Consider the following 14,931-nt stretch of genomic DNA (forward strand, 5'->3'; position numbering starts at 1 on the left):
ATTTTTGTTTCTTCTTTGTCCATGTTTATTTGATTTATTTTATTCTAGCATTTTTAGAAAGTATGTTGGATAGTGGGATGGTGGTTAATAGCTATATTCTTGCTTTATCTTTGATCTAATTTAAAAGGTCTCTTAATGACAAATAGAAAAAGGTAAAAGTAACTCTTGAGAACTGTATTTCTGTTGTGGATATACATAAAAATCACATGTATAATTTGATTTTACTGATATAGCATAAAAAAGGGAAGTAGAAATGGAAAGGGGATAGTGTCAGAAAAAGGGGAAAGGGGAGATAAAAAGAGGGAAACTTCATGCGTCGATGAGGCAAAGGAAACCTATCGTATCTGAGGGAACTTAGAGAGGGGGAGGAACATTGTGCGAATCTTATTCTCATCAGAGTTGGCTCAAAGAGGAAATAATTGACACATTTGTTTTACAGAGAATCTTCTTTCACCTCATTAAAAAGTGGGAGAGCAAAAGGGAAAAGGAAAAAGAGTAAAAGGGGAAGGGTACAAGAAAGAGGAAGGGATTCAAAGGGAGGAGAGAGGGATACTAAAGAGGGAGAGCTAGGTGATGCAAGTGGGACCAATAAGTTTAATAATACTAAGGAAGTGGGGAAGGAGGGCAAGAAAAAGAAAAGCATAATCTGGGGATATTAGGATGGCAGGAAATACAGAATTAGTAATCTTAACCATAAATGTGAATGGGATGAACTCCCCCATAAAGAGGAGGCAGATAGCAGACTCGATCAAAAGTCAGAACCCTACAATATGTTGTTTACAGGAAACACATTTAAAACAGGGAGATACACACAGAGTAAAGGTAAAAGGTCTCTTTAATTTTTCTCCATTACATATAAGGTTTGCTCTTGGTTTTAGATAGTTAACTATATTCGTTATTATACTAAGGAAATATGCAGTTATATCCGTTTTTTAGATTTTAAACGGAAAGGAATTGTTTTATTTTGTCAGAATCCCTTTTAGCATTATTGTTTATAATCATGTGGTTTTTATTATTAGTAATTTTTATTGTATTTATCATTTTTATGCTAAACCAACTCAGTTTTTTTTTATCCAAATTCAATCCACAGTGTATAATATTCTTGCAACCTATTTGTAAATATTCAGTTTAAAAAGTTAAAATTTTGCATCCCTGTTCACTAAGAATGTTTGGTTCATCGTTTTCTTTCTCTTTATTTTTTTCTGGTTTAGGTATCTTGTTCAGGTATCCGTGATATAAAGAGAATAGAAGGGTGCTTTTTTTTCTGTAATTTTAAACAGTTTATATAATACTGAAAGAAATTTTTTTTTTAGCCCTTGAGCTTTTTTCTTGATAAATTGTTCCCAACTTCTACAAGAAGCCTTTTCTAGTCCCCAATCTTATCTTCTCTCTGAGAGAACCTCCTGTATATATCTTGTTTGTACATGGTTGTTTGCTGTGGTCACCTCCATTAGTCTAGTAGATACATAATAAATACTTAGTAACCTAATCCTTGTAGCATATGAAGTGACTTTTGTGATTTCATTGTTGAAAAGTAAAATAAGTTCCTTTAAAGAGACCTTTACTCTAGACTCAGGAATATTTGGTTTTAAAGGAATTGACGTGGATAGTGTATCGCTTTCGTGAATTGTTTTGTGTTTTAATATAATCATTTTGTGGAACCTTAAAAATCTTTTCCTTTATTGAAATAAAAGAAGTTCATGGCTTGAGGGGGTGGGGGCATTTTGTTCTATTGGTTTATCTATTATAAGGCTTAGAATTCTTTAGCTGAAAGCTTTTAGATTTTAATATACAATTGATTGTTAAACTTAAGAGTTGAAGCTTTCCTCTACATAATTGTATGCTAAAAATCAAAAAGTAAGACCATCTAGAAATTATTAGGAACCTGTGTATTTTATTATGCTAATCCCAGGATAAATACAAGAACCTAGTTTGAGAGAGGCTTCAAAAAGTTTATATAACTAAATACATTTTCTTGTCTAGATCATAGCTTATCCTAGTTCATCTAGAGTAGTGGTTCTTGATTTGAGGTCCAAGAACTTAATTTCTTCTTTAATATTTAATTATCATTGGTTTTCTTTGTAGTCCTATATATTTTAAGTATTTAAAAATATTGTTCTGAGGACTCCATAAGCTTCATGAGATTTCCAAAGGAGTCCATGACACCAAAACCTATAAAATGTAGGGCTGAAAATTTGAAAGGAAAATTAATTTCAGTGATTTTCATCGTGCACTAATAAATTTTTCTATTCTTTTCTAACAGTTTCCACTAATAAATATTCAGGAACAATAAAAAATAGTTTTAGGTTCAAGTGATGCTACTATATAGATTATATTAAAAGTTAATTAAAGGTCAAAAACAGATACTTATGTTTTACTTCTATTATACCTGTTTTTTTTTAATTTAATTGCAATTATGTTATTCAAAACACTGAAAGTTATCATCAGTTATTAGCTATTATTATGCACCTATTATTTCCAGGAAGTTTTATAAGCGTAGGGTAAGAATGTTATCAAGAATAAGATGTCTTTTATAAAGTATGTGAAATTCTTTCTGTAATCTAGATTTAATGCTATCTGATTATACAGAGAATAACTTTTGGTTTCTCTAAATTATTTATGGCACAAACATTAAAAAAGGAATTTGATCTCTCTCTCTCTCTTTTTAAGGTCCCACTTCCTCCTAATGGACAAATGCCAGGTTTTGGACTACTTCCTACACCTCCATTTCCTCCTATGGCTCAGCCTGTGATTCCTCCAGCACCACCAGTGCAACAACCTTACCAAACGTCATTCCAGGCACCAAATGAACCACACATGCAGAAAGTTCATCAACAGGTGAAAAATCATTCCAAATAATTAAATAATAGAATTGTAAAATTTCATGTGCAAAATTTGCTTTTTTGGAGATTCTGCCCTTTGAATATGTAACTGTATTTTTACTAATTGCCAAGCATTGTTTAGAGCCATGAATTATTCAATTCAGTTTCAAAAAGCTTTGAAATTTTAATTATTGTGAAAAACAAATTAATGCTGCTGTGAACTAACTAAAATAAGTCCTTCAACTCAGGGTAGAAATGGCTAAAATTCTACTATAAAATATCTTTGAATAGTTTCTCACGTTTGCTTAGGACTTAGATGTCATTCTTGAAATGTTTTATTTTCTAAATTCTACTCATTTACATGTGCTTTAAAAATGAATTAAAAGAATGGTTTCAATATTTTTTGATATTAACAAAATGTGTTGAAATACACTGACAACCCTCTGTTAAATTGTGACTTTAATGATGTGATAGCATACAGAAGAAGAGTTTGTTAAAAATTATTGACCTTAACTGATTCAGTCAAAGAGAAGTGTTTCCAAAAAAAAAAAAAAAAAAGATCTCTGGTCTGATACCTGATATATTGACTCCAACCTTTTACTCATACAATTTTGTTCCCCTCATTTTAAATTTGATCTTATTTATTTTAAAGGAAATGGAAGTGGAGCAGCCTTGTGTTCAAGAAACTAAGCGGCATGTTTCTGAAAACAGAAAGTCAAGATCTAGGTCAGCATCAAGGTGAGGGGAGTATAACATAATTTTCCAGGATGGAATACTTTGAAATGAGAAAATTTTCAATCTGTTGCTTACATTTAGAATCGCATTTTCCAGCACCATCCCTGAAGTCAGGAGAACCTGAGTTCAAATCTGATCTCAGACACTTAACACTTCATAGCTGTGTGATCCTGGGCAAGTCACTGAACCCCAATTGCCTCAGCAAAAAAAAAAAAAAAAAATCACATTTTCCAAACAGATTTCTTTTTCATACATTCTTGGAACCCTGAATGTAAGTTTGCAAGACCATAATTAGGAAATATCTGGGAAGAGACATATGAGTTATTATGAAGCAAGGATAGACACAGCTTTCAAGAGTTATGAGTTGGATTTAGTGCTAGATACATGTCAAAGATTTAGTATGAGGATTTTTTGATGTGTTGGATATGGTGTACCTGATAGGAAAAGTATTTCTGTCAAACACATAATGAAGGAAGTTTATTGTATTCATAAGATGTTAACAAGATGCTACCTCCAGCCTAGTCCCTGAAGGATTTAAAGCATTTGACTCATGTATTCCTGGATTTGTTGGAAGTAAGAAAAGAGGATTGTTAATAATCAAATAGGAAGTCAGGCTTTCTCTCTCACTGGCTCTTTGTTCCAGGGAAATTCCTGAAGTAAATTTCAGGCTTATGTCTTAGATGGCAAAATGTGAGTAATGTCCTTCTAGAAATGACACTTAATTTATAATATTGGTTTCAGGTATAGGATAGCCTATTTCATCTACTGGAAAAAATTCTTAAGTCACAAAAAAGTCATGGGTGCGCTTTAAATACAGGTCTCCTGAAAGATCTCAGATAGTTTCTTTTATGGATTTTAATTCTTGTGGAAGGTAAAAACAACTTTCTGGAACTATTGAACAGAAATAACACATTGACATTTATCTTTAACCTCTACTTTCCAAGAAACTCACAAGGATGTATATCTGACATGATGTAAAATGGATGTCAAGTGAATCCATTTTATGCCTGTAAGAAGTAGTTTGAAGTAGAATGGTAGAAATATGATTGGAAATTCAGATGTACTGGAAGATGACAATGTTGTCATGTGATAAACATTACCTTCAGTTTGAAGTAACCTAGGATTAAACTGCATGTCAAGGGAATAGTATAGGTTTGTAGTGTGTAATGGGAATCCAGGAAAGACTCAAATTGTATGCAGGTTTCTGTAATGGGCTGAAGCTCGAGTTGATGCACTGAGATCCCAAGCACGTAAGGCTAAATAGTAATTGGACCACACTCTATTAATATATATGCTTGGAGAAAGAATGCGCCCCCTCTTCCCTCCCCTCTCCCCTTTCTGCAAGTTCTGATGTGTTGTATAGGAAATGACGATTTTGGTGGGTAGAGGCAGAGGGGCAGGAAAAGAGGCAGGGAGAGACTGTTGGCTGGTTTCCTGTGGCAGTTGCACACATTGTGATTGTGATTCCCCCTTCACCTCCGATCCTTCTTCACCTCTACTGAGAATAAAGATTGAAGATTTTCCCTTAACCTGAATTCCTGACTCCGACTGATTTTAAAATACGCGATCATCACAGGTTTCCTTAGTTCTCTGTCCATTTTCAGTTTTTTGATTGATTTGGTCTTTCCCTGGTTCCCAAATAGCTCTCCCCGAACCCTCCTCCCAAACCCTTTTGAGTAGTGCTAATTTTGTAGGTATTCTATTTTTCCCTTTGAGTTAGTAAAAAGTGGTAACTTTTCCATTGATATATACTTTATTGGGTATATTGTGTGAGGGAGTATCAAGCTTGGAAATGGCAGTTATCACCTTTTATTTATTATTTTGAAATGTATCAGTTTATCTTCAAGAAACATGATAGGACATTGACTTGTAAAAATAGAGGTTGAATTTGAAATGCTTTTAAAAATGTCATGGAATTTTTAACTTATTAATCAAGGTAGTTTGACATGAATGATTCATGTCCCTTATAAGATACAATGTATCACACTAGAAAATCATAGCATTAACTTTTTTTTTAAAAAATTTAATAGCCTTTTATTTACAGGTTATATGCATGGGTAACTTTTACAGCGTTAACAATTGCCAAACCTCTTGTTCCAATTTTTCACCTCTTACCCCTCCCACCCCCTCCCCTAGATGGCAGGATGACCAGTAGATGTTAAATATATTAAAATATAAATTAGATACACAATAAGTATACATGACCAAACAGTTATTTTGCTGTACAAAAAGAATCAGACTCTGAAATATTGTACAATTATCTTGTGAAGGAAATCAAAAATGCAGGTGGGCATAAATATAGGGATTGGGAATTCAATGTAATGGTTTTTAGTCATCTCCCAGAGTTCTTTCTCTGGGTGTAGCTGGTTCAGTTCATTACTGCTCCATTGGAAATGATTTGGTTGATCTCATTGCTGAGGATGGCCAGGTCCATCAGAACTGGTCATCATATAGTATTAGCATTAACTTCTTAAATTATTATACTGGTCAAAAAAATTGAAAAGGAGGAAAAAAACTTTTGGAGTTAAAATAATGGAGCATATTAGTGAAAATAAATAGGTATCAAAAGTATATAGGATGCTTTATATGCTTAACAAAATTGTATTTGGTCTCTGGCTAAAAAAAAGTCAATAATGTATTCAATTTTTGATATATTTATTATATTAATAAACTTTAAAAAACTCATTGCTATCAAATTTTTATTTTTAACCATTCAGTTACATTGCTAAGCTTAAAACTCTTAAGAGAGAGAGAAAGAGAGTTTATATGTGTTTAATCTGTTCTCTAATAAATATTAGGTCACCCAAAAGAAGGAGATCACGGTCTGGTTCTAGATCTCGAAGGTCCCGTCATAGACGTTCTCGTTCACGGTCCAGAGAGAGGCGCCGGCATTCTCCTCGATCCCGTTCCCAAGAAAGAAGAGAACGAGAGAGAGAACGAGAGCGCAGGCAAAAGGGGCTTCCTCAAATTAAGCCAGAAACTGCTAGTGGTAAGTCTTTCCAAACTTTCTGAAATTATTAAACTTTTTTTCTGTAGTGTTTTTTTTTGTTGTTGTTGTTGAATTTGCAGTAAGTAGTTTGGTTTGAAAGTAGAAGCCATAAAAAGCCCAAAATTTGTACTGTGACCTTGCTTTCCATGGAATCTCCTGTATTAACTTCATGCAATACAAAACCTCATAAATCTCAGTATGTCATAATCTCTTATTTAAAGTTCTTTAAGTACTGTGAAACCATTTTTTCTTTCTCAGGAATAATTTTACTATCAGAGAGGTAGAGAGGCTAGGAATCGGGAATTGTTTCATGGAAACGGTGGCACTTTATCTTTGAAGAAACAAAACCTTATCGTGGACCCCTTTGGCAGTCTAAAACTTTTTAAAAATGCCTTTAAAATGCATAAAATAAAATGTATAAGATTGGAAGGGAAATGTGTTGAAATAACAGTTACAAAAAAACAGTGGCAGATTCCACATGAATTATATCACACATTTTTCAGTTTCCACAGTGTACAAATTAGATACTTGTTTTTATGTATTAAAATGAAAGCATGGGGACATTTGAAGAATAATAGGTTTTTACAAAAATTAGATATAGATAAGCTACTTTTTACTGTGATGTAATTCATTTGAAATTTGCCATTGTTTTATGGTTTGGAGTTAAGGCTATAAATTTTGTTAGTTACAAAAGTTGTTTAGTGGCTTCCACCTTAGTTTTTGTACTTCTGGGCTGTTGGGAAACCAGTTGGTTTTATTTTCTTCAAGTGTAGCTAACCAAATCTCAACATTAGTTCATCTTCTAGTAAATCTTGATTATCCTTTTTAAAAAATAAGTTTTCATTAAAGTTGATTATCTTACATTCATAAACTGTATGGAAGAGTGAAATAATAAGCTGCATTGAGGCAAAATGGAAGTCGTAGAGCACGGTTATTTAGACATAAATTAGCTGCTCCCTTCCGTAATTAAAAGTCTTTTTAAGTCTTGTTTTGTCTCACCTTGGATTTATACTTGTGATCTAAGTAAGTTTAATTCCCCACATCCCAAACATTCCAGTAAATTCATTACTTTTTTCTTGAGGGTCACATTAGCCTTTACCTTTTTACTAACCTTTGCCACAAATTTTTTGTAATTACTGTAATTAGTTAGGGTAGAGTCTGTGTTTCACCATTCAATGAGCTAAAAATCTGGCTTCTTACTATTCTACTTCAGTATATTGCCTATGATCAGTTGATAATATGAATAAAACATTGAGTTTTATAAGTGACAGTGATTTCCCCTCCAAAATTGTTAACATTCTAATTAAGTGCACTCTTATTCATTGTGCTCTCTCACTTCTTTTCAACATTTTATGTCCTGTTCTTCAAAGCTACTTGTTTTCGCACATTTTCTCATGCCTGTTATAAAGTTGTTGTTTCAGCTTTGTAATTCTGTAGCATGACTGTATAAATGACTTTGATAGAAATAGCTTCTACTTATTAAATGAACCATATCTTTTTTCTATCCAAAGATTTTGAAATATGCTTTGAACATAGTTGTACAATAATTTATTGGTATCATCTTTTTAAAAAAAAAATAAGAATGTCTGCAGCATTATGATATTAAATTTCTAAATAATGAAAGAATATAATCTTTGATATAAGAATAAAGTAGTATAGTTATTCTGTTAAGTAAATCTATCTTCAAAATATTTAAATATACTTTTATAAAATGAATTATTTGAAACACACAAGGGAACACTGTTACTTAGGAATCTTACTGTGACTTATGTAAGACAAATAATTACTCTCAAATTTCTTTGAGATAAATATAAATATGTATCAGGAATATTTCGAATGAGACACAGGTGTGTTCTTTGCATATGTATTTGCAATCATTTTTTCCTCCAGCTTTTAAAATTATTATTTTCTTTTAAGTTTGTAGTACTACACTGTGGGTGGGACAGCTAGACAAAAGAACTACTCAGCAGGATGTTGCCAGTCTGTTAGAAGAGTTTGGCCCGATTGAATCAATTAATGTAAGTATTTTCCCCACCACTTAATGATTGATTATTTTGACAGATAAGATAGAAGAATTTTGTGATGAACAACAAAGAGATAAAACTGAGGTCTCCTGATTAGATTTTAGCATTTTTCTTATATAGCTATGCTTCTTCTTTTTTTTCTTCTTCTTTTTTTAATAATTATAACTTTTTATTGACAGAACCCATGCCTGGGTAATTTTTTACAACATTATCCCTTGCACTCACTTCTGTTCCGATTTTTCCCCTCCTTCCCTCCACCCCCTCCCCCAGATGGCAAGCAGTCCTATACATGTTTAATATGTCACAGTATATCCTAGGTACAATATATGTGTGAAGAACCGAACAGTATAACTATGCTTCTTGAATGATATTGTATGGTTTGTTTTCATTTAAACCTGAGTTCTAAAAAGGGAACCTTAAAAATAACTGTGCTTTGTATTAGTTTAGGGGAAAAAAATTCATAACAGGGATGAATGTACAAATTTATCAAATACAATTAGAGATTATAGTATTAAAAGGGGGGAGGATTTTATTTTGTTTCATTTTTTTAGTCTAAAATGCCAAGGGAAATTAGCAGGAGTAATGCCCCCAAAGGAGAGCTATTGAAACACAGAACAAAAGGAAATATTGGCAGACATAACAGATTTGAAAAGAAAGAAAGAGTGTGTATGTATGTGTGTGTTTTATACAGCAAGTGATATGGAGTAAAGATTTATTTTCATGGAGAACTTTTTTTTTTTAATAATCTGCAGTATTTTTAGAAATGTCTTTTTAAAAAATGTTTATTAAATTTAATTGAGGGGAAAATGGTTTATAAAAACCAAATTCTTAACAGTAATCCATAGTACATAAAATGCACTACTATTAATACAGCAGTACCGTTCCTCAATACAGTAGGGTTTGCCTGAATCTAAGGCTATATGGACCTGGCATTTTCTAGTAGAAATAGAAAAAAAGCCTGCACCAAAGAGGGAAGAGAAGGGGAGGAGCATAAGAGAGGTAGGCCTAGTCTGTGATCCTCTTGAGTTTAGGGGAATAAGTTTAGAATATAACCCAAGTATCTCTTTCCTTGTGGAAGAGAAAACAGAAAGATAAAAATAGTTTTGAGAAGCTAATCCTCCTACCCTCCAACCAAAAGGGAAAAGCATGAAAACCTTTGTTTATTGACTTAACTCTAGTTAAGAGGTAAATCTCAGCAACTAAAAGATAAAAGAAAGGAAGGAAGAAGTATCAGGTTCATAGATTCATGGAGATATAAATTTGAATTCAACTCCATTTCAACCACCTCCCCCAACTTCAATGTTCCCAGATACTACAGTTCCTCAATTTCTGCAACTTCATCCACAAAAATGAGCTTAATAACACATACCTCTGAAGACTGTTGTGAGATTCAAAGGAGATAACATGAAGTGTTTCGCAAATCTTAAAACTATAAATGTTGCCTAATATAATTCTCAAATTCAGGCTTTTCCAAGGTCATGTAGTTAGCTAGTTGCCAAAAGGAAGATCAGGCATCAAATTCCAGAAGCCTTACACTTAACTAGTTCTGGTTGTGCCAGGATCACATCTTCCAGTCACATATTTTCCTGCTCTTAACACTCCAGATAGTACTCAGCTCCACCCAGAAAGGTTGAAAATTCATTGTTACTTTTGAAAATGAATTAAGAAGGCCTTTGTGCTTCTGAAGGGAGTCTAATTCTATTAGACTTATCACTCAATGTTATCCACATGATTGATTGGGGAAATAGTATTATATCTAGAAGATCCTACTCTTTTTGATCTGCAATTCTGTGTCCCATTTGAGTATCCATTTTCATATATATAGGTGATGGAGGGACAGATTATATCTATCAACTATGGAATTTTACTGAGAGTAATTAAAATGTAACATTCATTGATAAGAATGCATATAACATAAGAAATCAAATTTCAGATTACTGCACCATATTATTTAGTGTCCTGTGGATAAATTTAAGCTCATTGTTATGATACATATCTTTACTATTTGTATTTATGATTGTTTTTGTTGTATATTTTGAAACAGATGATACCTCCTAGGGGGTGTGCCTATATTGTAATGGTCCATAGACAAGATGCTTACCGTGCCCTTCAGAAACTGAGCCGTGGCAACTACAAAGTCAACCAGAAATCTATAAAGGTAAAAGTTTGGTGAAAATGTGTATTGGAGTCAGTTTTTAAGCCTTCACATTAAATTTATTCTTTCATTACTTTTTTTTCAATTGACATTTGAAATGTTTACCCAAGATGTCACAAGAGTCTTGGTCTCAATTTGCCACTTTCTGCTAAGGTGCTTAGTAGCTGTACTTTCTCTCTGGGGGCAGAGAATGTGAAAAATCCCTTGAAATGACTTTTCTACCTGAATAGAATAAAGTATGGAAAAGCATTCTCTCTAGAGAAACGGAGACTCTCTCTCTCAGTCCCTGTGCTAAGAGTAGAAAAGTGGTCTGGAAAACTAATGCTTCTCCTTAGGCTTTCTGGGAGCTGTGGTGTCCTCTTTCTGGGGCTACAGTTACAATATTTATTTATCTCTAGTGCAAATCTGCATGCTACAATTCCTCCCCTTTTCTATTCATACGTGCACATGTGCACATATTATTATTTGTTCTTTTCTAGACCATAGTCTCATCCAATTTTGATTTAAACTTATAAAAATATAGTTTTAAATCTTAACATCAGTTTTAATTTTCTCCCTACCTTTCCCTGTCTTTTTTTTTTTTTTTTTCCCTGATGAAATAGATTGCCTGGGCCTTAAATAAAGGAATAAAAGCAGATTATAAACAATATTGGGATGTGGAACTAGGTGTTACTTATATACCATGGGACAAAGTCAAACCTGAAGACCTTGAAAGTTTTTGTGAAGGTGGAATGTTGGACAATGAAACGCTTAATCCTGGTAAGGCAAAATATAATTTAACTTTGAATTACTCTTATAGGTAATTAATAGGTATGTCAATTAAAATGTACCATCCTTTTTTGTTTAAGTAGGAAATATCCTGTGAGTTATTATTCCATAAATAGAAGTGGAAATACTCACATTATTTCTAGTATCCTTCATGACCAGTAATATGTTATATGACTGGTAGAAGTTAAATAGGCCTTGGCCCCAGGCTTATTTGCATATATTTTAGCACCCTACTTCCTAAGCCTTTTCATTGACTTTGCAATTGTAGATGAGTAAATGTCTGGCAGCTTATTAATATAGAGCAGGGGTTTGCAAACTTCTGCTGTCCTGCAGCTCTCTGTTTTTGTTTGGCCCAAAAGCTAAAATTGGCTTTTACATTTCAAAGTACAACATAATTTTATTTTAAACTAGAAAAGCCATTCTTAGTTAACAGGTGGGGCAGCTAGGTAGCACAGTGGATAGAGTGCTGGGCCTGAAGGAAGGAAAACCTAAGTTCACATATAACAACTGATACTAGCTTTATGACTGGACAAGTAATTTAACTGTATTTGCCTCAATTTCCTTATCTGTAAAGTGAAGTAATGAAAGAAATGGTAAAATAGTGCAGTATCTGCCAAGAAAACCATAAATCTGTTCACAACCACTTGATTACAACTGAACAACAAAAAATAAGAGGAAGTACAAAAACCCCCCCAAAAAACAGGCTGGCCAATCAATCTCCGGCATAGAATGTAAGGGATTTCAGTTGATCACCAAATATTAATTAAGTTCCTACTACTGCCAATCACTATACTAGGTCTCCGCCTATGGGTAACAGTAAATAAACTATTTCTACTGGTAAGACTTGTGTTCAGTGTATGCCCACTGATAAGTAATTGAATTTTATCACTGAAGTCTTTTTTTAAAGGTAAAGTTATCCAACCAAAAATCATCTATACTGAAATATATTTTTCCCACAAAATGTCTACTGAGAATGATCTTGCTTATCTGTACACACTTAATAAGAAGATAGAGTAATTAATATAATTTAAATCCATTAACTATATACACAGTATAATTTTGAGTCTATTCTATTCTGTGGCTTACCCAGCGAATTAAGGTTTCTATTTCCTTGTCTGTTTATAATAATACTTCATGTGTCCTAATAGCATGACGTACTAAAGGAACTTTTTTTTTCATTCTAGCATTCTGATAATTAAAATTAGACCTATTGTATTATTTAAGGTAGCAAAGTATGCTCAAAATATTAGAATGACAATTAGAATTGATATTTTTCAGTTGACTTTGAGTAATGAGCTTTCATCCCTGAACTTCTATTAGTGGCTGTGATTAAAGTACCTAGTTTACCTTTGTCCTTGCTTTTTTTTTTTTTTTTTTTTTAAATAGCCTTTTATTTACAAATTATATGCATGGGTAACTTTACAGCATTAACAATTGCCAAACCTCTTGTTGCAATTTTTCACCTCTTACCTCTCCCCCCCCACCCCCTCCCCTAGATGGCAGGATGACCAGTAGATGTTAAATACATTAAAATATAAATTAGATACACAATAAGTATACATGACCAAAACGTTATTTTGCTGTACAAAAAGAATCAGACTTTGAAATATTGTACAATTAGCTTGTGAAGGAAAACAAAAATGCAGGTGGGCATAGATATAGGGATTGGGAATTCAATGTAACGGTTTTTAGTCATCTCCCAGAGTTCTTTCTCTGGGTGTAGCTGGTTCAGTTCATTACTGCTCCATTGGAAATGATTTGGTTGATCTCATTGCTGAGGATGGCCAGGTCCATCAGAACTGGTCATCATATAATATTGTTGTTGAAGTATATAATGATCTCCTGGTTCTGCTCATTTCATTCAGCATCAGTTCGTGTAAGTCTCTCCAGGCCTTTCTGAAATCATCCTGTTGGTCATTTCTTACAGAACAGTAATATTCCATTCATATACCACAATTTATTCAGCCATTCTCCAACTGATGGACATCCATTCAGTTTCCAGTTTCTAGCCACTACAAAAAGGGCTGCCACAAACATTCGTGCACATACAGGTCCCTTTCCCTTCTTTATAATCTCTTTGGGATATAAGCCCAATAGTAACACTGCTGGATCAAAGGGTATGCACAGTTTGATAACTTTTTGAGCATAGTTCCAAACTACTCACCAAAATGGTTGGATTCGTTCACAACTCCACCAACAATGCATCAATGTCCCAGTTTTCCCACGTCCCCTCCAACAATCATCATTATTTTTTCCTGTCATCTTAGCCAATCTGACAGGTGTGTAGTGGTATCTTAGAGTTGTTTTAATTTGCATTTCTCTGATTAATAATGACTTGGAGCATCTTTTCATATGACTAGAAATATTTTCAATTTCTTCATCTGAGAATTGTCTGTTCATATCCTTTGACCATTTTTCAATTTGTCCTTGCTTTTTAAAAATTTTGTCTATTTACTTTACTTTGAAATGACAGTGATATCAATAGTAAAAATTAATCATTCATTGTAACTTTTATTGTTTGTCATACTTTTAGTAAACATGTATGAAGTATTTGGAATGGCCCAAAGTGCTCTGTAAAGAGATTATGTGGAGGGCTACAAAGGTTAAGATAAATTCTCTGTACTCATGGAGATTAAAATGCTCAAATTAGTAGGAAAATATCACTTGAGCTGTATTAGTATTTTTGCTTATTCTAATGCTACTTTTTTCTTGGTATAATTAGTATGGTGCAAAGTACAATGTTTGTCATAGATCATGATTGGTTGAGAGTATTAAATAGAATGAAAACTAGACTATATGACAAATTAAAGAAGTAACTGTTGAAAGTATTTTCAGGAATTCAGTGTTGTTTCACAATAGACTTAAATTAGCAAAAATTAGTATATAAGGAAAGCTTTAGAATCTTTAAATAAAGCATTATATTCCTTAAGCACAATACAAATTAAATAAAAGTCAAGATCTTCAAAAATATAATAGTCATTTACTTATTCCATAAACTTATGGTTCATAAGTTTATGTTCCATAAACTAATTGCATTTATTTTATAATTTTTTAAAAATTTTATAAACTTTTACAAATGCTAGGCTAGTAAATATTAATAGTAAGCATTTTTGTCATTTGTCATTTATTGTAAGTAATTGTGTATAGTTGAGTTGAACATAGTTTGATATCTGTTTCCCCTTTTATAGATTGGAAAGGAATTCCTAAGAAATCGGACAATGAAGTTGCTCAAAATGGAGGTGCAGAAACTACACATGCTGAACCAGTATCACCAATACCCAAGGCCTTACCTGTTCCTGTTCCTCCCATTCCTGTTCCTGCGCCAATAACAGTACCACCCCCACAGGTGAGATAATTTTTTTTTTCATCATGTTAAAGCATAACTAAATATTCTGTAAGCAAATTTTCTTGGTTTCTCTTTTTTAAATTATAATTCAA

General features: G+C 32.9%; 1 protein-coding gene across 6 annotated transcripts in view; it reads left to right on the forward strand.

The window, feature by feature from the left end:
• Window positions 1-14,931, forward strand: part of SCAF4 (SR-related CTD associated factor 4) — a 99,073-nt gene that overhangs the window by 55,027 nt on the left and 29,115 nt on the right. For 4 of the 6 annotated variants that reach the window (XM_031959293.1, XM_031959291.1, XM_031959295.1 and 1 more), the window contains 7 exons: window positions 2,671-2,838; window positions 3,475-3,560; window positions 6,356-6,546; window positions 8,464-8,564; window positions 10,615-10,728; window positions 11,328-11,484; window positions 14,682-14,839. In XM_031959293.1, coding sequence (XP_031815153.1) covers window positions 2,671-2,838; window positions 3,475-3,560; window positions 6,356-6,546; window positions 8,464-8,564; window positions 10,615-10,728; window positions 11,328-11,484; window positions 14,682-14,839 — 975 coding nt within the window. The remainder of the gene's footprint in view (window positions 1-2,670; window positions 2,839-3,474; window positions 3,561-6,355; window positions 6,547-8,463; window positions 8,565-10,614; window positions 10,729-11,327; window positions 11,485-14,681; window positions 14,840-14,931) is intronic. The other 2 variants (XM_031959294.1, XM_031959292.1) reach the window with 1 other exon arrangement.

Source organism: Sarcophilus harrisii, chromosome 3 (assembly GCF_902635505.1).
Source record: "Sarcophilus harrisii chromosome 3, mSarHar1.11, whole genome shotgun sequence".
Classification (NCBI taxonomy): Eukaryota; Metazoa; Chordata; class Mammalia; order Dasyuromorphia; family Dasyuridae; genus Sarcophilus; species Sarcophilus harrisii.